Source organism: Capra hircus, chromosome 20 (assembly GCF_001704415.2).
Source record: "Capra hircus breed San Clemente chromosome 20, ASM170441v1, whole genome shotgun sequence".
NCBI lineage: Eukaryota > Metazoa > Chordata > Mammalia > Artiodactyla > Bovidae > Capra > Capra hircus.
Genome location: NC_030827.1, coordinates 18,277,900 through 18,305,842, shown reverse-complemented (window position 1 = coordinate 18,305,842; position 27,943 = coordinate 18,277,900). Strand labels below are relative to the sequence as shown.

Sequence of the window (27,943 nt, the reverse complement as noted above, 5' to 3'; positions counted from 1 at the left end):
ACAGAAAACACCGAATAGCCAAAGCAATCTTGAGAAAGAAGAATGGAACTGGAGGAATCAACCTGCCTGACTTCAGGCTATACAGCAAAGCTACAGTCATCAAGACAGTATGGTACTGGCACAAAGACAGAAATATAGATCAATGGAACAAAATAAAAAGCCCAGAGATAAATCTACGCACCTATGGACACCTTATCTTTGACAAAGGAGGCAAGAATGTACAATGGATTAAAGACAATCTCTTTAACAAGTGGTGCTGGGAAAACTGGTCAACTACTTGTAAAAGAATGAAACTAGAACACCTTCTAACACCATACACAAAAATAAACTCAAAATGGATTAAAGATCTAAATGTAAGACCAGAAACTATAAAACTCCTAGAGGAAAACATAGGCAAAACACTCTCTGACATAAATCACCACAGGATCCTCTATAACCCACCTCCCAGAGTAATGGAATTAAAAGCAAAAATAAACAAATGGGACCTAATTAAACTTAAAAGCTTTTGCACAATGAAGGAAACTATAAATGAGGTGAAAAGACAGCCTTCAGATGGAAGAAAATAATAGCAAATGAAGCAACTCAGAAAGAATTAATCTCAAAAATATACAAGCAACTCCTGCAGCTCAATTCCAGAAAGATAAACGACCCAATCAAAAAATGGGCCAAACAACTAAACAGACCCTTCTCCAAAGAAGACATGCAGATGGCTAACAAACACATGGAAAGATGCTCAACATCACTCATTATTAGAGAAATGCAAATCAAAACCACAATGAGGTACCATTTCATACCAGTCAGAATAGCTGCTATCCAAAAGTCTACAAACAATAAACGCTGGAGAGGGTGTGGTGAAAAGGGAACCCTCTTACACTGTTGATGGGAATGCAAACTAGTACAGCCACTATGGAGAACAGTGTGAAGATTCCTTTAAAAACTGGAAATAGAACTGCCATATGACCCAGCAATCCCACTGTTGGGCATACACACCAAGGAAGCCAGAACTGAAAGAGATAACATGTACCCCAGTATTCATCGCAGCACTGTTTATAATAGCTAGGACATGGAAGCAACCTAGAAGTCCATCAGCAGATGAATGGATAAGAAAGCTGTGGTACATATAAACAATGGAATATTACTCAGCCATTAAAAAGAATACATTTGAATCAGTTCTAGTGAGGTGGATGAAACTGGAGCCTATTATACAGAGTGAAGTAAGTCAGAAAGAAAGATACCAATACAGTATACTAATGCATATATATGGAATTTAGAAAGATGGTAACAATGACTCTATATGCTAGACAGCAAAAGAGACACAGATGTATAGAACAGTGTTTTGGACTCTGTGGGAGAAGGCGAGGGTGGGATGATCTGAGAGAATAACTTTGAAAGATGTATATTATCATATGTGAAACAGATAGCCAGTCCAGGTTTGATGCATAAGACAGGCTGCTCAGGGCTGGTGCACTGGGATGACCCAGAGGGATGGGATAAGGAGGGAGGTGGGACGGGGGTTCAGGATGGGGAACACATGTACACCCATGGCTGATTCATGTCAATGTGTGGCACAAACTTCTACACTATTGTAAAGTAATTAGCCTCCAATTAAAATAAATAAAAAAAAATCTTACTCAAAATTTAATGAAAAAAGTCTTCTCTAGCACCACAATACTATGCAGTTAAAAAAAATCTTTTATTCAGCATATGTTTTTCAGCTTAATTGGTGTCAAGGTCATATTAGTTATTTGTAGAGATCTGCAAAGTAAAACATTGCCATAACTTTTTGAGATGAGGGTTGACCTCAGTGATTTCTGATCCAATCACGGTATGCACTAGGTGCGCACTTCCTGTGAACCTCAGTGCTGTAACCACCACATTTTTCTCTCTGATATTTCATGTTGTTTAAACCATGATGAGAACCTTATCTTTGTCTGGTAGGATTATAACCTGCCACAGAGCCCACAGCCTAAAAAAGAATCGACCCAACTATTCCCAGAATACTGTCTCATCCCAGTTGGGTTTCCTCTGAGGTATTAAGGACAGGAAAAGTGAAAGGAGTAAAATGGGGTGTCTGGTGGTGCCGTGTTTGCCTAGGGTCAGCTTAAGTGGCCTTTATGTGAGGGTGTATACCGTCACTATGGTGAAGGGAAAGTCTTTCAAGCCGTTTATCAGTGATTTCATAGTTCTCATGTCATGGAGGCTGGAATAAAAGAACAAAGAAAGTTTACTTTCAAAGTGATTTATTAAACATGAAGTGAAAGAAACAAGATAAACTTGTTTATTTTCATTTTCTTCCCTTTAAAATGGCATTCTTATTATCGACCCATGAACTCATTCTCTTTCATATCACAAATTTAAGTGTCTATCTGAATAAGACCTAGCCAGTTCTAATACATTTTTAAACTCCTGACATGTTCTGGAGCTAACTTTGAGAATTCATTTCCTTGGATTTTTTTCCCCCCTTTATGATTTGAAGAGTTGGGAAATTATGTTTGGACGGCTTTCAACTGAGGAGATATGTTTGCTTGTTTATCCATTTTAAGTAAAAAGAAAAAACAAAAAAATAAATATTCATATCATTTCTTACAGAATAACTCAGTTGTCAAATTATTTTTGTATCCCAGGGTTAGTGCTTACTCAGATTAAAGTTTTTGGGAAGGAGACTAAGTTAAAAATGTGGATGCTCTTTAATATGATAGGGTACCTTGAACTGTTTCAAAGGCATAACAGGTTTTGTTTTTGTATGAAGTAAAGAATGAGGCATTGGAGTTATAAACTTAAGATTCTTGTTGGATAAGTGAATTTTCCTAAGGGTAAGGGCAATGGAAATGTTTAATAATTTGCATTGAGAAATTAATGTTACCAAAGCTGTCTCCCAAGACAGCCCTCTTCGAGCCATTATACCTGGTCTAATCACCTTATTTCTCAATGTCAGAAAAGTTGATCTTAACCCTAACACCTGAGTAAGAGTTCTTCTTGTAACCTTTGTGTTTTTTCCTTGAAGACATGGTAGTGGAGAAGTATCATTCCTCATTCTTCTTTGTGATTTAGATGTTTCTCATTCTTTTGCTAGAAGCAATGAGGCAGTGCAAAATATCATCTTTGAGACTATAAGGACATCAAAGTTTGACTAGAGTGGATTAACGTGGGTGATTTGGGAGAGGAGTGGTGGCAGAACGTTCACAATTGGATCTGCTTTTTGCAGGCTTTGTTGGTTGCATGTCAGAGTTGCTTTGACATAACATGCAAGTGAAACTATCCATCCCTACATCTCTATGTGGAAGCCAGTTCAGTTCAGTTCAGTTGCTACATTGTGTCTGACTCTTTGCAACCCCATGGACTGCAGCACTCCAGGCTTTCCATGGACAGAGGAGCCTGGTGGGCTACAGTCCATGAGGTTGCAAAAGTCAGACACAACTTAGCGACTAAATCTCCACCACAACAAAAGTACAATCGTCAAATTTGGTGTTTGAAAGCCACAGAGTATGTGAGATGCCTGGAGAAAGGCACATAATGGATGGCTATTTCCATAAATGAAACAAGAAGGTAAGGGAACCCTGATACTATCCATTCATATTCAAAGAGAGAAAAGCAAAAGATGAGATGCAATTTTATGCCCTCCTTCAGCTCTGTGGAAGCCAAGGTATATTTTTAAAGCCTATTCATACTAATCTACAAAATTAAGCATTTTAGGTTTATATCAGTTTTGTATTTGTAATATATATAGAAAGGATATTAATCTGGCAATTTTAAAGATCAAGTTTATCCCTGTGGTATTACATCCTCTAATTATATACTATTTGAGTCAATATATTCAAATAGCCCTTTATTAAAAATAATATAAATAGGTCACAAGAGGACATAGTTATTTTTTAATAAACCCACTCTTGCTTGTTAGAAAGAGTTTCCTTTATTAAGAAAGATTAAAAGAAAAAAATCACTTCTAGGGAAGAAGTTGTTTTTAGTAATTTAGGATCTCATCAAGTACTAAAAAGTTATTTGAGGAATAAAACATGGAAGGGCAGGAGAAGAGGACGACAGAGGATGAGATGGTTGGATGGCATCACTGACTCAATGGACATGGGTTTGGGTGGATCCGGGAGTTGGTGATGGACAGGGAGGCCTGGTGTGCTGTGGATCGTTGGGTCGCAAAGAGTCGGACACGACTGAGTGACAGAACTGATTTATCCTCTATCAGAGCTAACTGTGCTCTTGACAAGAAGTACTGAGTGTACCCAAACTTACGTTTAGTTTTATAGAGTAGTTTAACTATTTTGGTTGTACATTTGTTGACATTAAAGGGTGATAGGAAATGGTATATGCACAGGCTTTGAAGTCATGCAGACCAGAATTTAAATTCCGTGTTCTGTACTGAGAAATTGTGTGACCTTGATCCAAGTTTATGTTTAAGTGGCATTTAGTTAATTCACACTGTTGTCAGCGATCACCTCTGTATAGTTTGACGACGTTTTATGAGGACACTTTTTTAACCTAATGTGTAAGGTCTTTGAGTGAATAATGATGGAATAAGTTTATATTCCTTGGTTTTTAAGAGCTTTAAGAAACGGCTTGATGATGATTCTAGTATGATCTCCCAAATTTCCTTTCAGTTCTAGCTTATTTTAAAATTGTTAAAATTTGGAGATATGAGTAACATGCAACCTAAACATTCTTGTGGCAACCAGCTTTCTATTTGCCTGGCATGGAATATTGACTGTCTGCGATAAGCAGCAGATACTGTGTTTATACATAAGGAGTTTGTAATTCAGTTGGAGGAAAAGCTACAGATGAAATGTATAGAAAAACATGCTCGTTCTTACTTCTGTGATAAGCCCCAGACCTTTTAAATGTGTCCATTCACTTCCTTTCAGGGGACCACATCTTAGTTACCAGAAGTTGAAGAACTGTCATAACAGGGCTACAAAATCTGTAAATTTTATATACATGTGCTTGCACATACATGCATGTACATACACATACATATATGTATGTAATTATGGCAAAACACAAATAACATGAAATTTTCTATCTTAGCCAGTGTTAAGTCCACAACTTAGTAGTGTTAAGCACATTCGCATTGTTTTACATCCAATCTCTAAAACTCTTCAACTCTATACCCATTAAACAACAACTTTCCTTCCCCATTTGTTCCCATCAACCAGCATTCTGTTTTCTATTTCTATGAACACAGAAGAAAGTAGGTGCCTCGTATAAGTAGAATCATGCAGTGTTTGTCTTTTGGTGACTGGTTTATTTCACTTAGCATAATGTCATCAAGGTCCTTCCATGTCGTAGCATTTGTCACAATTTCCTTCCTTTTTAAGGCTGAATAATACTGAATTCTATCTGTATACCACCAGTGTTGTTTATCTGTTAATCTGTCAATGGACTCTTGGGCTGCTTCCATCTTTTGTCTGTTTAAGTGGTACTGCTGTGAGCATGGGTGTACACATATCTCTTCAAGACCCTGCTTTCAGTTCTTTTGCTTATATGCCCAGAAGTAAAATTCTGGATCACATGATAATTCGTTTTAACTGTTTTCAGGAGCACCATACTCTTTTCCATAGCAGCTGTACAGATTTACATTCCCACCAGCAGTGCACAAGGGTTCCATTGTGTCCACATCCTTGCTGACACTTGTTATTTTCTTTTTTTTTCAATAGTAGATATCTTAATAGGTGTGAGGTATAGTAGTATAGTTTAAGCCAAACTTTGACGCAGGGAACATTATTATGGAATATACAATCTTGTTTCGAGATCATGGCGGAAGCCTAAATTTGAGTATTGTGCCAGCTGACTCTTCATACTCCATTATACTCCACAGTTTTGGGTACCATACTTTTGTGTGTGTGTGGTATGTGTGTGGGTGCTAAGTCGCTTCAGTTGTGTCTGACTCTATGCAGCCCTATGGGCTGTAGCCCACCAAGCTCCTCTGTTCATGGGATTCTCCAAGCAGGAATACTGGTGTGGGTTGCCATGCCCTCCTCCAGGGGGTCTTCTCTACCCAAGGTCGAATCCTCACCTCTTATGTCTCCTGCATTGGCAGGTGGGTTCTTTACCACCAGCGCCACCTGGAAAGCCCAGTGTGTGATATAGCATAGAGCATTTTCTCTCTTATAGTTGTCTCTGTGTTGTAGTCAATCTTTGTTCTTAACCATTTGACCCCTGAGACCACCAGTATGTTTCAGATCACTAATAGCCAAAGAGCTGAAGTTGTTACTATCATACTGAGAACTGTACATGCAGTATGTCTTGGTGTCCCTTCCGGAATGTGAGGCCATTAGATTGATGTGAGTGAGTGAAGTCACTCAGTCGTGTCCGACTCTGCGACCCCATGGACTGTAGCCTAGCAGGCTCTTCCCTCCCTGGGATTCTCCAGGCAAGAGTACTAGAGTGGGTTGCTATTTCCTTCTCCATAGATTGATGTGAGTCATAGTGAAAAAATACTGGCACCGCTGAACCAGACTCTGAGCGTTGTGAACCTTCCTCTCTTTCTCCCATATATAGTAAAGTGTTTGACCTATGTATTTGTGTGTGTGTTTATATAAATATATGTTTAGGCAACCCCGCTCCAGTACTCTTGCCTGGAAGATCCCATGGACAGAAGAGCATGGTGGGCTACAGTCCACGGGGTCGCAACAAGTCGGACACGACTGAGCGACTTCACTTCACTTATTATAACTATATTTTCTATTTAGATTTTTTTTTGTAAATGAAGTGAAGAATTTTGATTCTTAAAAGAAAAATACGTGGAGTAGAATCTTTTAAGTTTTGTATACAAAGCGTGATAGAGTTGTGAGACAATAAAACTGTTTTATAAGATAATTCTCTTCCTTCTGGAGAAGACATGAGATTGAGGACTCAAAGACAAAGACTTAAAATTGCAGTGAAAGGAGAGAGGAAAATCAGCGTGAGGGGAACGTGGAGCCAGGTATAAGGCTCTCACATAAACTCTCGTTACCTGCACATTTTCTAAGAGTGAACCACAAATATTACTCTGAGCTTTATGGCAGCAAATTCAAAAAGAGAAAACCTTCCAGTCAGAACTTCACAGTGGCTATGAGATCAATCATCTAAACAACTATCTTGGAGAAATATGACTAATTTTTAGTTTACAAAAATGAAACTAGCCTCCTTTTGCTTTTAGTTCTTTAAAAAAATGCATGTTTCTTATTTTTTAAAAAGCCAACCAATCAAAAAAGTACAAAATTTCCCTTGTAATTACCCTGCTAGAGATAATTTGTGAACATTCTGCTGAGCTTCTTGGTGGTCTGTCCAGAAAAGGAAACAGTTGGTCACACAGTTCCTACTGGCTGATTTACTTTCCCAATAGTATAAGAGCTTATAAATTTTTCTGCACCATCAATAATAACACTGGGTCAGTGTTGTTCATTTTTCCTAGCCCTGTAAAAGAAAAATGCTATTTGTTTTCTATTATCCTCAGTATTCATATCTGATATGAGTCTCCCACGGTTTTCCTATGTAGGTATTATACAGTGTAATGAACAGGTGTCTTTTACAACATCACTTGATAGATTTGATACATTTTTTTTCCTTAAGTATTTCTTATAATTGCATTAAAATATGGGTAATGGTATTTCATCAGATTTTTAATTCAGTAAAAACCGTTTTGAGTAATTAGAAGGCGGGACAAATAGGCGAAGTGGATTAAGAGGTAGAAACTGCTAGATATAAAATAGGGTACAGAAATGTAATGTGCAGCGCAGTGAAGATAGCCAATATTTGTATATGGAGTAAAATCCTAAAAAATAACATCACTGTGTTGTACACCTGAAACTAAGATTTTGAGTCAACCATAATTCAGTTAAAAAGTGGGAGAACTTTCTCTGTGGGCCAAAATGACGTGGTCTGGTATTCTGTTTCTTTGGGTTTTGGGGGGGGTTTTTTTGAGCTGGAAGGTCTGGGTGTCATTTATTGATAGTAGTTTACATAAATGTCTTCTTCCTATGGTCATTTCCTCCAAGGCACAGGCACAGAGCCCTCTAGAAGGACAGTCTCTGAACCAGGGAGACAGGAACACTGGATGCACATGTCTTTGGCAGGCCCGTGCAGCCCTGGGCAGATGCAGTCCTTCAAGCTGGAAATCCACCACGTATTTGAGACACAAAGGTGGGAGGTAGAAAGCAAGGCCACAGGACTCTCGTTTCAGTCCAGGCCTGCTCTCACTATCCAAGTCCATTCCAGGACTCTGGGGAGGGCAGCAAATCCGGCCCACCACCTTCATGGGGGCAGATTCTTCAATCTGTGCAGTTTGTACACACCTGCTTCCACTGGTCCCGCAGTTAAAGAGCATCAGCTTTATGGTAAGAGAAGGATCGCTTCCTCTCTGACCTTCCCCAGCACCTCTCTTCAGCTGGGTCTGTGCAGGAACCACTGGAGAAGTCTGAGGCCTGTGTCCCCCATTCATCTGCATGTGCCATCTTCCTCAAGTCTTGAATGAAGGGTTGGTTGGAGGCTACAAGTTTACTTGCTGACTCCCAGCTCCTCACACACCAAGCCCTGCCTTTCTTCTGCCAGTTGCCAGTGCCTGGGCTGGAGTACTAGGTGGCCCCAAGACAGGAGCCAAGCTGGTCTATGTAGGCACTTGGCGATTTGGGGTCGGGAGGTGGATTGAAAAAAGGGGGATGGAAATGAGAAGAATCAAAGAGTTCAATCTGATTAAGAGATCTGAAGTGATTTTACTTTTGTTTTCTTCACTTTAAGCCAATCATGAAGTTTCACAGTGATTTCTGGGGTAGCAGAAGGAAGGTGGTGCTGAACATCTTGGGGGCTGTGGTCCAGATGGCCCCGGAGGTGTGGGCCTCACTGGGGCGGCAGGAGCACCGACTGCCCTCCGGGCAGGTAGGTGATGTTCCGGGAGCACGGCAGCTCCTATGCGATGTCCTCCGCGGCCTCCCGCTTGCGCAGCTGGATCACCGGCTGCGATGGCAGTGGCGGTTGTGAGTGAGCTGGCGATCCGCTCCGCTGCCTTGAAGTCACCCTCCACAGAGATGATGGCTTCCTTCTTTTGCTACCCAGCCTTTTCCTCCTCCAATCTGGCCCTCTCTGCTTCCTGCTGAGCCACCTGTTTGGCTTCCACCTCTCTGTGAACTTCCCAAAGGTCAAGGATAGCTCATCCAAGATGAGCCCAAAGGTCGCTGCCCGCTCTGTGAGGTCATCGCTCACCCGTCTGGGGGCCAGCTCTCTCTGGGTGATCAGTTTTCCTGCCGAGCCACCACGGACTGGAGGATCTCTGTAGTTTTGGACTGGCAGCACACTCTCATCGTAGTCCTCTCCAGTGCTGGGGAAGATGCGAGGAAGCTGGCTAGACGCCGGCCAGAAGAGGATGCCTAGGATGATGATGACTTTCTGTAAATCTTTGCTACCCGTGTTTACTGGCACATTACGTGGTTGAGAGCGGCAGTCAAAGATAATTGGTTTCTGTACCCAAGGGATGAGGAAGTGAGTCCCTTCTTCTATGACAATGTCCTGCACTCCACCGAACCCATCAAAGATGACAGCTCTGTGCCCAGCATCCATATTATACAAGGCGGAGTTCACCACGCCTCCTGCAATGGCTAAGGCCAGGCCAAACTTGCCAATGGACTCAAACACTTTGGCAGCCATGTCTCCTTTGGCTGGGCTCACTCACACCTGCCTCCACTCTGACCTCCACATCTCAATTTCTTTGTTGATTTGGCTTTATCCAGGAATATATTTGTAGAGACCACTGCTGCTGCTGCTGCTGCTGCTAAGTCACTTCAGACCTCTACTCTCCACTAAAATCCATTTTCTCCTTCCTGAACACACAGCTAGACTACATTTACCAGCGTCTTTTAAAATTAGGTGTAGCTGGGTTTTTTATGACTAGGATTTTTTTCTAGTGCATTGTGAGTGGAAGTAACGTGAGTCACTTCCTGACCTGGCCAGTAAAACTCAGCATATATGTTTCTCGGGGCCCTCTCTTCTTTTTAGCTGAGTGAAATGGCAGTGCTCAGGAAACCTTGAAAGTCATATGTTGACAGTGGCTGAATAGCCATGATTGTCTACCCAGGATGGTTATGTAAGAAAGAAATATAGTATGTCTATTAATATAGACATGAAACAAGGGCCTGGGTGGGGGTGGGGGTGTAATAATGATATAAAAAGATTAAGTTAGAGGAACATTAATAAGTATTTATGTATTTTGTTGAAAGTTTGCATCATGGATGGCGAGCAGTAGTAAAATCAATTGAAATTGTCTTAAAATAATTTTAAAACATACTATTGACCAATTTAACAAGAAAAATATAATGTTAAGTATATTCTTGTGAATATTAGGAAAACAATTGAAGTTTTTAAATTAGGAAGTGAGTAAAGCAATAGTACAATCCAAAGACTTGAGAGATTTTAAGGGAAAAGCAGCTGAGGCTCAGGACAGGTGGATGTCATAGGAGGGAAGAGGAGTGCTCATGCTCAGTCATGTCTGACTGTTTGTGACACTTTGGACTGTAGCCACCGGGCTCCTCTGTCCCAGGCAAAAGTACTGGAGTGGCTGGCCATTTTCTATTCCAGGGGATCTTCCTGACCCAGTAATCGAACATGAGTCACCTGTGTGTCCTGCATTGGCAAGCAGATTCTTTACCACTGAGCCACCTGGGAAGCCCCGATGTCATAACGACTGATGAATCAGCAGACCAGACCATAGGTTTCCAAGTCCTGATGAGTTAGTCCTAGACAGGAGATGTGCAAGGCTAGAGAGAGCTTGGCAACTTGGGCACTTGACATCATCCTTAAGCTGTAGACAAGTTTCAGTAGACCATGGAATTGGTGTACAGGAGTAGGATCTGTCTTTCCACCAAGAATGGTTTCTGTCCAGACAGGTGAGAGCAGTTACGAGTACAATGTATGTGGAGCAGAGGCATATAACAAATGCCTGTAACAAATTGCATTCAAATCAGGTTATCAGGAGCAGTTTCTAGAACTAAAGTACAGGGGAAAGGCCAAGGGACAAAACCTTTGCTACTTGGCTGGTACCAAAACAAAAATGATCTCCTATTGGTACTTCACTAGCGGTCCAGTTGGTTAAGACTCCATACTTCCACTGCAAGGGACACAGATTTGATTCCTGGTTGAGGCACTAAGACCCCACATGCTGTGCCATGAAGCCAAGAAAAACCCCAAAACAAATGAATTATATTTTTAAAAGTTGCTTCATATTGATTGCTTAGCTTGGGGTATCTTATTTCCCCACTTCAACATGGTATTCCCACACATGAGAACTTACAGAGTTTACCGTGAAGACAGGACAGCTTCAGGGGCTAGATACTAAGGATGTATTACAGAAAGATACAAAACTCTGTGTAACAGAAGTGTAAGGACATTAGTTCATGGTTGGTGCTCATTAACTGGGTAGTTAGACAAGGGAGGCCTGGCATGCTGCAGTCCATGGGGTCGCAAAGAGTCGGACATGAATGAGGGACTGAACTGAAGTGGTTAGAGTAATAGATGTAATCCTGGTAATTTTCATCATAGAGATGAAGTTAAAATAATGAGATCTAATATTATCTGATATCATTGGTGTAACTTTAATGAGCCACTGCAGAGTAGCAATATACCTGCATCATTTTTTTGAGTATTCCAGTGTGTGTACTGAAAGATTCAGATTCCACAGGACAAGACAGATGTTCATCAACTCTAAAAAGGGGGAAGGTATATGCAATATAGTTTTGTATCAGAATTCTGTTCCTGCGTTTGCCTTGGAAACCACAGTGAGGTCTTAATGCTTTTATATTTTTGTTTTAAAGCAAGTTCCCAACCTACTTGAATTCCAAAAGTTCCACATAAGCAGCTTGCTTAAATTGAACACATTTTTCAATAGTAATTGTGTTATAAATGGCGGTTCGGTTTCCAGAATAATTCTCAAATCCCTTTTAACCCTCAATTCATCTGAATTGCTGAATGTTAGTAAAAACACCGGAGAAGGCAATGGCAATCCACTCCAGTACTCTTGCCTGGAAAATCCCATGGATGGAGGAGCCTGGTGGGCTGCCATCTATGGGGTCACACAGAGTCGGACACAACTGAAGCAACTTAGCAGCAGCAGCAAAAACACATATTGTTTAGCAGTGGAATTAAGAGAGTTGCATTAACTCTGAAGGATGAGAGATATTAGTTGCTCAGTTGTGTCTGACTTTTTGTGACCCCATGGACTATAGCCCGCCAGGCTACTCTGTCTATGGAATTCTCCAGGCAAGAATACTTCAGTGGGTTGCCATTTTCTTCTCCAGGGGATCTTCCTGACCCAGGAATCAAACCCCAATTCCAGGCAGATTCTTTACCATCTGAAAGTGAAAGTGAAGTCGCTCAGTCGTGTCCAACTCTTTGCGACCCCGTGGACCTATGTAGCCTACCAGGCTTCTCTGTCCATGGGATTCTCTAGGCAAGAATACTGAAGTGGGTTACCATTTCCTTCTCCAGGGGATCTTCCCAACCCAGGGATTGAACCCGGGTCTCCCGCATCAGAGGCAGACGCTTTAACCTCTGAGCCACCAGTGAACTCTACAGTTTTCTAAAAGGAGAGATTAAGGAGAAGAAAAGGATATGTTTGTGTGTATATAGCTTCCCTTGTAGCTCAGTCGGTAAAGAATCTGCCTGCAGTGCAGGAGACCCCTGGGTTTGATCCCTGGGTTGGGAAGATCCCCTGGAGAAGGAAATGGCAACCCACTCCAGTAACCTTGCCTGGAAAATCTCATGGACGGAGGAGACTGGTGGGCTGTAGTCCATGGGGTTGCAAAGAGTCGGGCACGACTGAGCAACTAACACTTACTTACACTTACTTATATATATATATGATAACTTTTTCAAGTAGGTTTAACTCAGCTGAAAATTTATTCAAGTGGGTTTAATAATAAAAGGTGGAATAAAAGAAGAGCCCAAATTATGCTTTAGTCTTTCTGAAGGGCAAGGAAGCAGGTGGATTTTGGATTGTTATGAGCCCTTGGCAACCAATAGGTGGTGCTATTGTCATACCGTAGTTAAGTTGCTCGTGGCCCTAAGTAAAAATGTCAGCTAAGTACTATGCACATAAATGTTGCTCAATAAATGATTCTGCTTTTCTGAATGAATCAGGTAATACTGATGAATAAAACCACTTTAGCAAAATGTTATTGATATGTTGCTAAATTGTATTGTCTCTGGACTCTGGAAGCTTATAAAGAAGTAGCAAGGCTTAGGAAAAAAGTGTTAGGCTTCATCATTTATTACTACTAAAAAAGAAATTTTAAGTCCAGTTATTTGATTCTTTTGCAGGTGATATCCTGAGGAGCATTACCAGCATACTTTTGACTAGAGACAGTCCCCACATTCCTGTGCACAGTGATTTGGCGACACCCATCTTAAAGTACTCCACAACTGAAGTGGGCCTGTATCTCCTTAGGGCTTCCCTGGTGGCTCGGTCAGGAAAGAATCTGCCTGCAGTGCAGGAGACCTGGGTTTAATCCCTGGGTTGGGAAGATCCCCTGGAGAAGGAAATGGCAACCCACTCCAGTATTCTTGCCTGGAAAATCCCATGGACAGGGGAGTCTGGTAGGCTACAGTCCATGAGGTTGCAAGAGTCAGACATGATTTAGCGACTACATCACCACCACTCCTTAGTGTATGAAATTTAGGGAACAATCCTGCATTGGGATTGGCCACAGATCACAGGATTAACTACGTGAAAGATTGGGTAGGAAGAGAAGCAATATGGTCTTTCTGCTATTCACAAGATCTTGCTTTTGTCTGGAGAACGAATATATGTTCATGGGTGGATTTTGCAGTTTCAGAAGTGCAGGATGTGGTCTGCATTAGTGAATTGCACAGTGCTTCTTGGGACTCTAACAATGTAAGGAGGTTGTCTCCAGGGAAGGGGAAGAGAGTAAATTGTACTTTGGACGGACCCCTGCCTGCTTCAACCAGAGAAGCTCTGCTTTGAACAGTTTCATAAATTCATCTACTAAAGAAGGTATTTTAAAAAACTTAAGAGTTTGAAAATTATTGACACCTCAGTCTCTTAGCAACTGAGCCCAGTTTTTATACTCAGAAATCTGGTTCACAAATACTAGTATAGTTCCCGTTAAATAGATGAATGCATCATGTTTCATTAGATGAGTATATGTGGTCTCTTTCTATATCAGAATAGATTTCTGTTCATTCATAAGTCGTGCCTGATGTCAACCAAACTAAATAGATGAATGAAAGATATTAATAATTTGATGGACTAATAACTAAATATATATATATTTAAAATTAAGACTAATATATCACAAAATATACTCTATTTTCACTGAATTATCCATGTTTATAACTGTCATCTGTTTTGTGAATTAATCATGGTAGCTAACAGTGCAGTCCTTGTTGCTTTTATGATCTTTGAGAAATGGCCAACAACTATTTGATTTCTGTGAAACTGTTTGGGTCTAGAAATTAATCAAATGATCAGCCATGTCATCTGCCTTTCAAATCTGAAAATAAAATTTGAGGTAGTCCTGAGCTTTGCACGTGGTATAGTGTAGTCTAATTATTCTCTAAATTTTAATAGTATTTGCCACTTTTAAAAATTAATTCCTTCAGCTTCTCTCTTTGCCTCTCTATTGACAGACCCAAGTATTCAAATGGAAATCAAATGCTTTGATTATATTTGTTTTACAACACTATGAGTATTTGCTAATTTTGAGAGAAAATACTATTCCTTTTTATATTAAGGATGTACCAGATTGGAATTTGTTTGCTTTAGCTAACAACTTTCACTTCAAAATGAAAAAATTTTTTTCAGTCAATTATAAATTTCCTCATTGTAAGAATACGTCTTTTTAAAACCTGAAATCTCCGTATAATATGTTTTAAAGCCTGTTTAATTTAGCTAAAAAAATTTTTATACCTTCCTTTATTTTTCTTCCCTTTTTATGTGTATTTAAGACATTTAACTCATCTGTCATGATTCAGACATAGTTATATAGCAGAATCATCAAATGTTAGTTTTTTGTGTTATTTCTTCAAATGCTCAAATTCTCAACATAAATATACTTTATACATTGAATATAATTTAGCTTTACAAAGAACTGTAGAATATATTAGATGAATAAAGTACTTCAAGATACTGATTTCCTAAACATCAATCAAAACCAGAAGGCTGCTTCTCTTTCAGCTCTTCAAAGTGAACACATTATTATGTGTGTTCATAAATAGTATGAATCCATCATTTGAATTTTTCTTTTTAATGATTAATTCTTTTGGGGGTGAGGGACAAGTGTAATTACAGCTGCACTTTTTCTGAGCGTAAAAAATTCCTTGCAGTTTGGAAACTAGGTGATTTTATACAGAACATTCAGGTGTCTATTTTTTAAAAAATATAGCTATTTTCAATGTTTGATTTCTGCAGTAATGGAAAAGACATAAATGAAGTAAAATACTGGACATTTCTAAGATGTATGTGCCTGATTTGGGACTAGAATCAGAAAACCTACTGAACTTCTGACTTTGAATCTTTTTAGATTATTGTAATAGACTCTTCAACATATAGGGACTTCCCTCATAGCTCAGTCGGTAAAGAATCTGCCTGCAGTTCAAGAGACCAGGGTTCAATTCCTAGGTCAAGAAAGTCCCCTGGAGAAGGAAATGGCAACCCACTTGAGTGTTCTTGCATGGAGAATCCCATGGACAGAGGAGTCTGGTAGTCTAGTCCATGGGGTCACAAGAGTTGGACATGACTTAGCGACTAAACCACCGTATTGTTTGAATAACATTTTGAGAATTTTCAAGTTTTATTTGCTTATAATATACTGTTGGTGGTGGTTCAGTCGCTTAGTCATGTAAGATCTTTGTGACCCCATGAACTGCAGCACACCAGGTTCCTCCATCCTTCACTGTCTCCTGGTCAGTCAGTTCAGTCGCTCAGTCGTGTCCGACTCTTTGCGACCCCATGAACTGCAGCATGCCAGGCCTCCCTGTCCATCACCAACTCCAGGAGTTCACCCAAACCCATGTCCATTGATTTGGTGATGCCATCCAACCATCTCATCCTGTCGTCCCCTTCTCCTCTTGCCCTCAATCTTGCCCAGCATTATAGCCTTTTCAAATGAGTCAGCTCTTCACATCAGGTGGCCAAAGTATTGGAGTTTCAGCTTCAACATCAGTCCTTCCAATGAACACCCAGGACTGATCTCCTTTAGGATGGACTGGCTGGATCTCCTTCTAGTCCAAGGGACTCTCAAGAGTCTTCTCCAACACCACAGTTCAAAAGCATTAATTCTGCTGCACTCAGCTTTCTTTATAGTCCAACTCTCACATCCATACATGAACCACTGGAAAAACCATAGCCTTGACTAGACAGACCTTTGTTGGCAAAGTAATGTCTCTGCTTTTTAGTATGCTGTCTAGGTTGGTCATAACTTTCCTTCCAAGGAGTAAGCGTCTTTTACTTTCATGGCTGCAGTCACCATCTGCAGTGATTTTGGAGCCCAGAAAAATAAAGTCTAACACTGTTTCCACTGTTTCCCTGTCTATTTGCCATGAAGTGGTGGGACCGGATGCCATGATCTTAGTTTTCTGAATGTTGAGCTTTAAGCCAGCTTTTTCACTCTCCTCTTTCACATCAAGAAGCTCTTTAGTTCTTCACTTTCTGCCATAAAGGTGTTGTTATCTGTCTCCTGGAGTTTGCGCAGATTCGTGTGCATTGATTTGGTGATGCTATCTAACCATCTCATCCTCTGCTGCCCTCTTCTTTTGCCTTCAACCTTTCCCATCATTAGGATCTTTTCCAGCATTTCGGCTCTTCATATCAGGTGGCCAAAGTACTGGAGTTTCAACTTCAGCATCAGTCCTTCTAGTGAATATTCAGGGTTGATTTCCTTTAGGGTTGACTGGTTTGATCTCCTTGCTGTCCAGGGGACTCTCAAGAGTCTTTTCCAGCACCACGATTCAAAACTATCAATTCTTCAGTGCTCAGCCTTCTTTATGGTCCAGCTCTCACACCTGTACATGACATGACTACTGGAAAAACTGTAGCTTTGACTATGTGAACCTTTGTTGGCAAAGTGATATATCTGATTTTTAATATGCTATCTAGGTTTGTCATAGCTTTCTTTCCAGTGAGCAAGCATCTTTAAGTTTCATGGCTGCAGTCACCATCTGCAGTAGTTTTAAAGCCCAAGAAAATAAAATCTGTCACTGCTTCCACTTTTTCCCCTTCTATTTGCCGTGAAGTGATAGGACCCAATGCCATGATCATCCTTTTTTTAACGTTGAGTTTCAAGCCAGCTTTTTCTCTCTCCTTTTTCACCCTAATCAAGACGCTCTTTAGTTCCTCTTCGCTTTCTGCCATTAGAGTGATGTCATCTGCATATCTGAGGTTGTTGATATTTCTCCCAGCAACCCCAGCTTGTGATTCACCCAGCCAGGCATTTCGCATGATGTACTCTGCATATAATATTACTATGGAACTCTAAAAAAAGACAGTAAATAAGAGTTTATTGTCCATGTGAAAAAGCACAGACACAAATTGGCGGTAGGTTCATCTTTTTTTGTCTTAAATTTTGATGTTCTTTCTGTATACATTCAGACCTAAATTTTACAAATGTTATTTACAGCCTTTGAAAAATTTATGAAGTCAGATTTAAACAAAAGAGTATTGTTGTGCTATAAACTTGCCACAAAATGTTTATGATAATAAAGGAAGTAGATCCCTTGTGATTTTTCCACTGTTTTTCTGGGTATAGTTTAAGACCTCTCACTTTTGAGTTCTGAAAAGTTAAACCATATTGTATAAGGCATTTTAGAATAACCCAGCATTTTTATATAATTTCGGATTTTCTAAGATAGAAGAAGCTGAGATTCCTTATGGGAAACCTGTAAGAATGGGGAAGCTAATAAGATTTTAGGTAATCCATTGAACTAGTTGGCAGTCTTAAAAATTCTGAAAGCTTATCTGGAAGGCCTCTTTAATTACTTTTAAAAAAGTATTACCTGCTGAGACCTGCTGAGATAGTCTTCAGTGCTCACATAAATATATGTAGAATATGTCAAATTATACAATCATTTCATTTTCAAGCAGGAATGCCTCATTTGATCACTATGGGAAAATAATAGCTTATGATAGTTATGAATAAAATGTTAGTTTTTAATTGGATATCTATAATGATACTATGTGCAGACTTTGTAAATGCTAATTTTAAAGTGTTAAATGGAAAATGCTTCCTGTTAGGATTCCAGTATTTGCTTGGGGGCAAATACTGGTTCTACTATTTTAATTAGTTGTGTGTATTTGGATAAGCTAATCACCTTATGTCTCATTTTCCTCATCTGTAAAAGATTATTTTATAGATAATGGATAATATATCAAGGGCACATAAACATTGCCTGGTACATAGCAGATTCATAGTAAAAAAAAAAAAAATGTTACCTCTGAGTAACTTCAGTCAAATTATGCTGTAAGTCAAATTGGAAAATGACTTTCAGTGTAAGGATTCTTATTTAGTACTCTTAATTGATGTTTTTTTAAAAATGTAAAGAGTTCAGAATAACAAGGTTTTAGGTATCCAAATCTAACATATATAGTATGGGTCTTGGCGTTCAATAGCCCACGCTTTCATATATTATGCATCAACACTTCTAAGCCTCCTTTCGTATGCAAAATTCAATCTTCTATACATCACCACACAGACTGATTGAGAATTATTACCTGGTTTGCACTGATCTCTGCCACTGGGGTAAAGGACCAGATGTCAGGCAGGCAGCAAAGATCTTGCTTGGCCATTCTGCCTACTTCATTACCATTCCTCCAAGCCAGGGGCTCCTGTCAGGCATCAAAGGCCTGAATCTTGCTTGTTTTCAAGGGGATAGCGATCCCAGAGATGTGCCACTGTACTCAGCCCAGTCTCTCTTTCCACCTCAGAGTCGCCCCTGAATTCTGTCCATTGTCCTCGCGGTGCTCCACCAGCAGGAATACGGGGCTGGAAGTAGACAGCTGGCTGAAAACCCTCACCAGGACTGCATGTGCTCGGGACTACAACCAACATAGGCCTCCATCTTTGACTTGGTGTTCATGGGAGAAAGCTTCTTCTCCCCTGTGGTAGATATTTTGTGAGTCTGATGCTTCAACATTTAAAGATTAAAGTCTGCTTAAGTATTTTTCCTAGCCTCTGTGGATGGATTAGGAAAGGAGCAGTGGCCCAAGTAAGGAGAAACACGTAAGTCTGCAGTTTCATTCTTCTGGGCCATTGGTGTCGTCTGCCTCAGACTGGTACCTGTCAAGAGTCTTACTCATCAGCAGGGTCACTGAGACCCTAGGAAAGCAGTATTTGAGGTAACAAATTAGAAATTTTATAAATTTCTAACCAAGTAAGTTTTATTTAGTTTTCCAATGTGTAGGGACACCCTAAATGTAGAGGAAAGGGAAATTACATCCAAATAAAAACAAAAGACAGAATCCTCTCCTCTTAATGATTCTGACCAGAACCATTCTTTATCAGGATGGTTACAAAATGATGATTTTCCAGCTCTTACAGTTACTGCACATATCCTGTTTGACACTGTGGTAAGCAAGAGTGTTTTAATCTCAATTTATTTACTTATTCATCTGTTTATCTATATTTTTAGTGGTTTGGCTTTGTGGATTCCATTCTTTTCAGTGCTATATAGTTCTTATGCGTTTTGGTCTCAGAATCCCTTTAAACTCTTAATAATTATTGAAAGAGCTTTGTTTATAAGGTATATATTTAATATTTATTATATTGAAACTAAAATGGAATTTTAAAAGTATTTAAAAATTCATTAAAAATAACTCTAATAAATTCATTACATATTTATGGAAAGAATATATTTTGATCAGAAATAACTATACTTTCCAAAACAGAAACATTTAGAGAAAAGAGTAGCATTGCTTTGTTTTATATGCAAATCCTCCTAATGTGTGACTTCATAAAAGATAGGTGGATTTTTCATATCTGTTTCCTCATTCAGTGTGTTACTATATCACATATGATGTAACCTCTAGAAAACTCCATTGTACATTCATGAAAAAATTAAGAGGAAAATAACATCTTAGCATTATTAGAAGCCTCAGAATCACCTAAAAGGGTCATAGGCACCCTGCAGGTCTCTCTTTTACACTTTGACAATTGCTGGTCTGTAATTCCTGGATTATTTTGGGGCTCAGATTATCCCAGATTTAGCCAGTGTCTGCACCTTCAAGCTGGCTCTTAAGTCCTTGTAACAGGCCCCTATTATCATCATTTTTTTTTAAACTCTTGTATTTTGGGCATAGCAAGATGTTCCAGGCTCCCCTTGAATCCACCCTGCCCTAGGCCTGAAATCAACCATTTTTCTGAGGAATCCTGATTTCTTTTGATGGATGATGGCATAGAGACCAAGATTTGAGAATTAGGAATCCTTCTTGCTACTAAGGCCTTTGCTTCTAGGCTCTTTCTGCAAATAGAACCAGAAAAGTGTATACATGTATATGTGAAAATACATATATCTGTGTACAAATACATGTCTATCTTCTTTATCATAAGCCAGTATCTCCAGGTTCAATCTGACCCCTGGTCTCTTTTGCCTTTTCCCATTGCATGTCTGTATATCCTTCCACAATGAGAGCTCTGGCTTCCAGTAACATTAATACGTATACACATTTGCTGAATCATGTATCTAAAGTAGTTTCAGAATTGCCTTACCCATACCACTACAGAAAACAAAGATACTATAAACAGTTCAGGATGTATCTGCGGGTCTTTTCCTGCCCAAGACTTAGGGTACATATGCAAATACCATGTTCATAAGCTACCTGCTATAGTTCTTTCTTTTCTTTCCCCATTCAGTGTGGTTGTGTTTTTAGTCTGAAATAAAGTTGGGTTTATTTGTTTCAGCTCGCTTTCATTTCCTTTATTTTCCTTTCACATCTATGTTTATTTAATTTTTTGAATATATAGAACATAAGCATGTTTTCAAACTTATTCAAAAGTATATACTGAGACAAGTACCACTCCCTTACTACTTCTAAGATCTTTGCCGCCGCCTTTCAAACCTAACCTAAGATTGTACATAACGTAGGGTTTTTTGCAATGAAAAGTAAACACAATCCAAACAGTACTTCAGTGTTCACTGACCATTTCCTATCCATAGTAATTTCTTACTGGTGTGTTGATTCCTATGCCCTGTATCAACATATGTGCCACTGGGCCTGTCTCTCCAGACTAGTGTTCAAGATGACTTCATGAGGTACAAAGACAACCCATTACATTTAAAGATATTTATCTATTTTATGTATGTTTGAACACAATACAACTAGTATATTAAATCAGTGATTTTCTGGGTTTTTTGAGGGGAAGGTGGGGTAAAGTAAAAGTGAATATTGAAGAATAAAGCAAGTCAAAATTAAAGAAAAATATTAGGGAATTAATACCACAGAGTGTGACCAAAATTGCAAAGCAGGCACTTGCATGAGTGAAGTTTAGTGCTCTCTACTCGAGCTCTTCTTTCCTTTGTCTGTGTCCAGGGTCCTTACACTCTGTGCCAGAAACCCAGTAGTCGGTGAAGTCGCTCAGTCGTGTCCAACTCTTTGCGACCCCATGGACTGTAACCTACTCGGCTTCTCCGTCCATGGGATTCTCCAGGCAAGAATACTGGCGTGGATTGCCATTTCCTTCTCCAAGGGATCTTCCCAACCCAGGGATCGAACCCGGGTCTCCCGCATTGGAGGCAGATGCTTTAACCTCTGAGCCACCAGGGAAGCCCGAAACCCAGTAGAACAGATGAAATCTTTTACCTAAACCCATCATCTACCTGATACCAAAGAATCGTGCCTTTTTTCTTCTTTTAACTAAATGGATTCCATATTTTTTAAAACAAAGTTTTAAGTTTGGGAAACAATACATTGGGCTTCCCAGGTTGCACTAGTGATAAAGAACCCGCCTATTAAGAGACACAGGTTCAGTCCCTGGGTCGGGAAGATCACCTAGAGGAGAGCATGGCAACCCACTCCAGTGTTCTTGCCTAGAGAATCCCATGGATAGAGGAACCAGGTGGGCTACAGGCCATAGGGTCACAAAGAGTCAGACACAACTGAAGCAACTTAGCACAGCACTATTACTTACACAGACTTTAAATCCATATACCATTGACCATTATTGATCTACCTGAATTCAGACTTTTGGCTATTTTAATTTAATATTGTTTAATATTAAGTAAAATATAGTATTGTTTTACTTAATATTCATGGAGTATACCACTGTTGATTGTTTATTGTTGTATTAGGCCTTATTAAACCTGTACATACATTAGATTTAATGTCTTTGTTATTAAGTTAATTTTTAAATGTAAATTAGACCATAAAATTAGACACTTGAGTAAGTACTTATATTTACTCCATTTACTAGATGGAATTTTTTTTTGCTATGGTACATAGGATCCTCTTTACAACTCTTGTATGAAAACATATTAGAATGAGTAAGTGTTCAATTTGTACATAATTTCTTACTAAGTACAAAGCATAAGTTTTATTCCCAGTTCATACTTGTACAAGTAGCATTTATTCCAAAGAATGGAGTAGTCTTAAAACAGTTTATTTGAGGGGGAAAACCCATATCTGGTTACTAAGAGGTTATGCAATAAAATAAAGGCCTTATTTTGTATTGTTGAAGGTGTGTACATGTATTTTATAAACCTTTGATGTCATCTATTATCAGCGACTAATTCATGAATTACTCTTGTCTTTCCATATATACACCAATAGATAGGACTTTTGATTTTAAAATTCTTAAGATAGGTTAAATGAGGCTTATAAACTCGAGGGTAGGAAATGTATAGATATACACGTGTATACATTTACTGGTGCTGCTGTGAATGGTAGACCTCTCCATTCGCTCATATGCTCAATTTTATTGACGTACACTTAAAACCTTATAGAACACATATGAACTTTCAGAAGCCCATCTGTTAGCATTTTGTATTTTAGACAATTTTCTGTACTTGTTATTGCTAAAAAGACATACTTACATCTTAGTTTTAAGTTAGGGACTATATGAAGACACAGATATTTTGACTCTCAAATGTTTTGAAAATTGTCATATAAACATACTTCAGTGAATTTAGTCTATGCTAAATTTATAGGAACTCATTATTATGATGTGTTTATATATGTGGATATAAGTAGCATTTTAGTAAAAATATATGTATATATGTTGAGCTTCTGCTATGAAAGTAATGCAGTGGTCATTGTTGTAGGCTCCTTTTACCCTAATTCTTGTCCCTATAGCCTGGGAGCTTTACTACTGATCCCTTGTCCTACTGTGTATTTATTAGGTAAGATAAGATAAGCAAAAGGGAACTCGTCTTGGAGAACCTCAGGATTAAACCAGCCTGATTAAATGAGTCCGTAATAAAATGCAGAGATTCCTTGATCTCGTCTCAGAGTTTTTAGTCATTAATGGCTTTTCTGTGAAATCCTAACCTTTCACTTACTATTACTAAGGCAAAGGAAATAAAATTAGCCGCTCGGTAATCTTAGGCTTCCTTTTTGTAGTTCCCTATCTCCTGCACAGTCACTCCTAGAAGTTTCCTTGCCTATAATTGAAAAAAAATTTTTTTTGGCTTCATCTTAGCGTGGAGTCTTAGCCACTGGACCAGCAGGGAAAGTCCCGAAGGAATTTTTTAATTGGTAGAATTTCATGTCATATGGGAGAGAGATTTGCAGGGAACAAAGTCAGCTTCTTGAATTATGTCATCTAGTCCGTTTGGATTAGTGTAAGGTTGGCCTAGGAGTGGGAGGAGAAAGTAGTATTTTGCGAGGCCCAGATTTCTCTCCCTGACTGGTTTGATCATTGTTAAGCCATACTCCTCCCCTCACCATTATTTACCAGTGTCTTCTCTCTTTAAACTTGCATTGCCTGAAATAGGCAGGCAGACTTGTTAACTGTTGGACCGTAGAAAATTACCTGGTTTCTTCAGGATTAAAGTTTCAATGACAAAGAAATGTGTTTTGAAACTATCATTTTGATAAAGTTGCTTCAAAAGGATATAATCAGGACTTTTTGTTTATTGACATATAGTTGTTTTACAATATTGTGTTAGTTTCAAGTATGTAGAAAAATGATTCAGATATATATATATATACACACACATGCACATATATATAAATACGCACACAGAGACACATATATATATACACACATACTTTTCAGATTGTTTTCCATTATAGATTATCATAAGATATTGAATATTGTTCCCTGTGCTATGCAGTAAATCCTTGTTGCTCATCTATTTTATGTATAGCAGTTTATTCCTATTAATCCCATATGCCTAATTAATTCCTCACTTTCCTCCCTTTCCCCTTTGGTCACCATAAGTTTATTTTCTATGTCTGTGAGTCTTTCTGTTTTGAAAATAAGTTCATTTGTATTATTTTTTAGATTTCACATATAAGTAATATATAATATTTGTCTTTCTGTGACTTAATTTAGGATGCTGATCTTTAGGTCCTTCCAGGTTGCTTCACATGGCAATATTTCTTTCTTTTTTATGGCCAAGTAATATTCCACAGTGTAGTGTATTCCACCTTCTGATAGACACCTATGTTGCTTCCATAGCTTGGCTATTGTAAATAGTGTGCTGTGAACATTGGGGTACGTTGCTCTTTTCAAATTAGAGTTTTCATCTTTTCCAGATATATGCCCAGGAGTGGGATTGCTGGATAATTTGGTATCTCTGTTTTTAGTTATTTAAGGAACCCCCTATTATTTTCCATAGTGGGGCCAAAAATGTTGATTCCCTTGGGCAGTAACAGCAGCCTCTGGCATCTCTCCTATATATACTTGCAGGGTGTGAAAGCGTTAAACACTTTGTTGTTAATAAAAATGTTTTTTTAATTGGCCTACAAATTAATTGATTTCTCTTTTTCTCTACGCAGAACCTAGACTTATTCTGCCATAATTACTTTTTCATACTATGGTAAGAAATTTAAAATTTCTGAAGTAGTTTTAGTGACAGAAGCAGTAGTAACATTGTACAGGAGACAGGGATCAAGAGCATCCCCAAGAAAAAGAAATGCAAAAAAAGCAAAATGGCTGTCTGAGGAGGCCTTACAAATAGCTGGGATAAGAAGAGAAGCAAAAAGCAAAGGAGAAAAGGAAAGATATGCCCATTTGAATGCAGAGTTCCAAAGAATAGCAAGGAGAGATAAGAAAGCCTTCCTCAGTGATCAATGCAAAGAAAGAGAGGAAAAGAACAGAATGGGAAAGACTAGAGATCTCTTCAAGAAAATTAGAGATTCCAAGGGAACATTTCATGCAAAGATGGGCTCAATAAAGGACAGAAATGATTTGGACCTAACAGAAGCAGAAGATATTAAGAAGAAGTGTCAAGAATACACAGAAGAACTGTACAAAAAAGATCTTCATGACCCAGATAATCACAATGGTGTGATCACTCACTTAGAGCCAGACATCCTAAGTCAAGTGGGCCTTAGGAAGCATCACTACAAACAAAGCTAGTGGAGGTGATGGAATTCCAGTTGAGCTGTTTCAAATCCTGAAAGATGATGCTGTGAAAGTGCTGCACTCAGTATGTCAGCCAATTTGGAAAACTCAGCAGTGGCCACAGGACTGGAAAAGGTCCGTTTTCATTACAATCCCAAAGAAAAGCAATGCCAAAGAATGCTCAAACTACTGCACAATTGCACTCATCTCACATGCTAGTAAAGTAATGCTCAAAATTCTCCAAGCCAGGCTTCAGCAATACGTGAACCATGAACTCCCTGATGTTCAAGCTGGTTTTAAAAAAGGCAGAGGAACCAGATATCAAATTGCCAACATCCGCTGGATCATCGAAAAAGCAAGAGAGTTCCAGAAAATCATCTATTTCTGCTTTATTGACTATGCCAAAGCCTTTGATTGTGTGGATCACAATAAACTGTGGAAAATTCTGAAAGAGATGGGAATACCAGACGACCTGACCTGCCTCTTGAGAAATCTGTACGCAGGTCAGGAAGCAACAGTTAGAACTGGACATGGAACAACAGACTGGTTCCAAATAGGAAAAGGAGTACATCAAGGCTGTATATTGTCACCCTGCTTATTTAACTTCTATGCAGAGTACATCATGAGAAACACTGGGCTGGAAGAAGCACAGGCTGGAATCAAGATTGCTGGGAGAAATATCAATAACCTCAGATATGCAGATGACACCACCCTTATGGCAGAAAGTGAAGAAGAACTAAAGAGCCTCTTGATGAAAGTGAAAGAGGAGAGTGAAAAAGTTGGCTTAAAGCTCCAGAAAACGAAGATCATGGCATCTGGTCCCATCACTTCATTGCAAATAGATGGGAAAACGGTGGCTGACTTTATATTTGGGGGGTTCCAAAATCACTGCAGATGGTGATTGCAGCCATGAAATTAAAAGACACTTACTCCTTGGAAGGAAAGTTATGACCAACCTAGACAGCATATTAAAAAGCAGAGACATTACTTTGTCAACAAAGGTCCGTCTAGTCAAGGCTATGGTTTTTCCAGTAGTCACGTATGGATGTGAGAGTTGGACTATAAAGAAAGCTGAGCACAGAAGAACTGATCCTTTTGAACTGTGGTGTTGGAGAAGACTCGAGAGTCCCTTGGACTGCAAGGAGATCCAGCCAGTCCATCCTGAAGGAGATCAGTCCTGGGCGTTCATTGGCAGGACTGATGTTGAAGCTGAAACTCCAATACTTTGGCCACCTGATGCAAAGAGCTGACTCATTTGAAAAGACCCTGATGCTGGGCAAGATTGAGGGCAAGAGAAGAAGGGGATGATAGGGGTGAGATGGTTGGATGGCATCACCGACTCAAATGAACATGAGTTTGTGTAAACTCCGGCCGTTGGTGATGGACAGGGAGGCCTGCCGTGCTGCGGTTCATGGGGTCACAGAGTCAGACACGACTGAGCAACTGAATTGAAGTCAAGTAGTTTAGAAGCTGCTTTTTCTAATATACCTAAATCTAAACGAAATCTGTTCTTTTTCCTGTTCATTCTCTTATCATAGGAGGAAGTGTGCAATATCTAAAGAGAAAATACTTCTTTTAGTGGTGACTGTGTCATGTGCTTTGCTCTTAGCCGCTCAGTAGTGTCCAACTCTTTTCGATCCGAGGGATGTAGTCTTCCAGGCTCCTTGGTCCATGGGGATTCTCTAGGCAAGAATACTGGAGTGAGTTGCCATGCCCTCCTCCAGGGGATCTTCCCAACTCAGGGACTGAATCCAGTTCTCCCACATTGCAAATGGATTCTTTAATCTCTGAGCCACCTGGGAAGCCCAGGAATACTGAAATGGGTAGCCTATCCATTTGCCAGGAGATCTTCCCAACCCAGGAATCAAAATAGGGTCTCCTGCATTGCAGGTGGATTCTTTACCAGCTGAGCTACCAGGAAAGTTCTGACTGTGCCATGGGTTCTTTTAAAAATGCGATTCTCGCTTTTGTCTTCCAGGACAAACTATTCGAGAGAAAAGAATTGTAGAAGCAGCAAATAAAAGAGAAATAGACTATGAAGTGGGGGATATCCCAACAGAATGGGAAGGTAAGTTTCTGCTTTTAGTTATAACTTCTGGAAAGCAAATTATTTATATATACAATCATTAAGAACATGCATAATTTCATGTTTATTCTCTTTGCAAAAACTTTTATAATCTGAATTGATGAAACTTTTTTAAAGCTTTTGTAGTTCTTTGAAAGTTGTGACTGTGTTACATTTCAGGAAGGGAACAGTGAGAAGAACTATGAAGCATTAGCAGAGTTCAGACTAGGGTGAGGGGAGCAAAGCTCCGTAAATGCAGAATTGAAGGAGGCACTCATTTTTGTGTGCTGGTCCTAAACTTGCCCAGCCTCAGGATTTGAATTCTGTTTCTGTTTCATTCTCTACCCACATGAACATCTTCCCAGGAGGCTCAGTGGTAAAGAATCCACCT

General features: G+C 39.3%; 1 protein-coding gene and 1 pseudogene across 1 annotated transcript in view; one reads left to right on the top strand and one right to left on the bottom strand.

The window, feature by feature from the left end:
* NDUFAF2 (NADH:ubiquinone oxidoreductase complex assembly factor 2) overlaps nucleotides 1-27,943 on the top strand; it is a 175,000-nt gene that overhangs the window by 73,213 nt on the left and 73,844 nt on the right. Inside the window, exon 2 of the mRNA XM_005694669.2 lies at nucleotides 27,466-27,555. Coding sequence (XP_005694726.1) covers nucleotides 27,466-27,555 — 90 coding nt within the window. The remainder of the gene's footprint in view (nucleotides 1-27,465; nucleotides 27,556-27,943) is intronic.
* On the bottom strand, nucleotides 8,824-9,652 carry LOC102182260 (annotated as a pseudogene).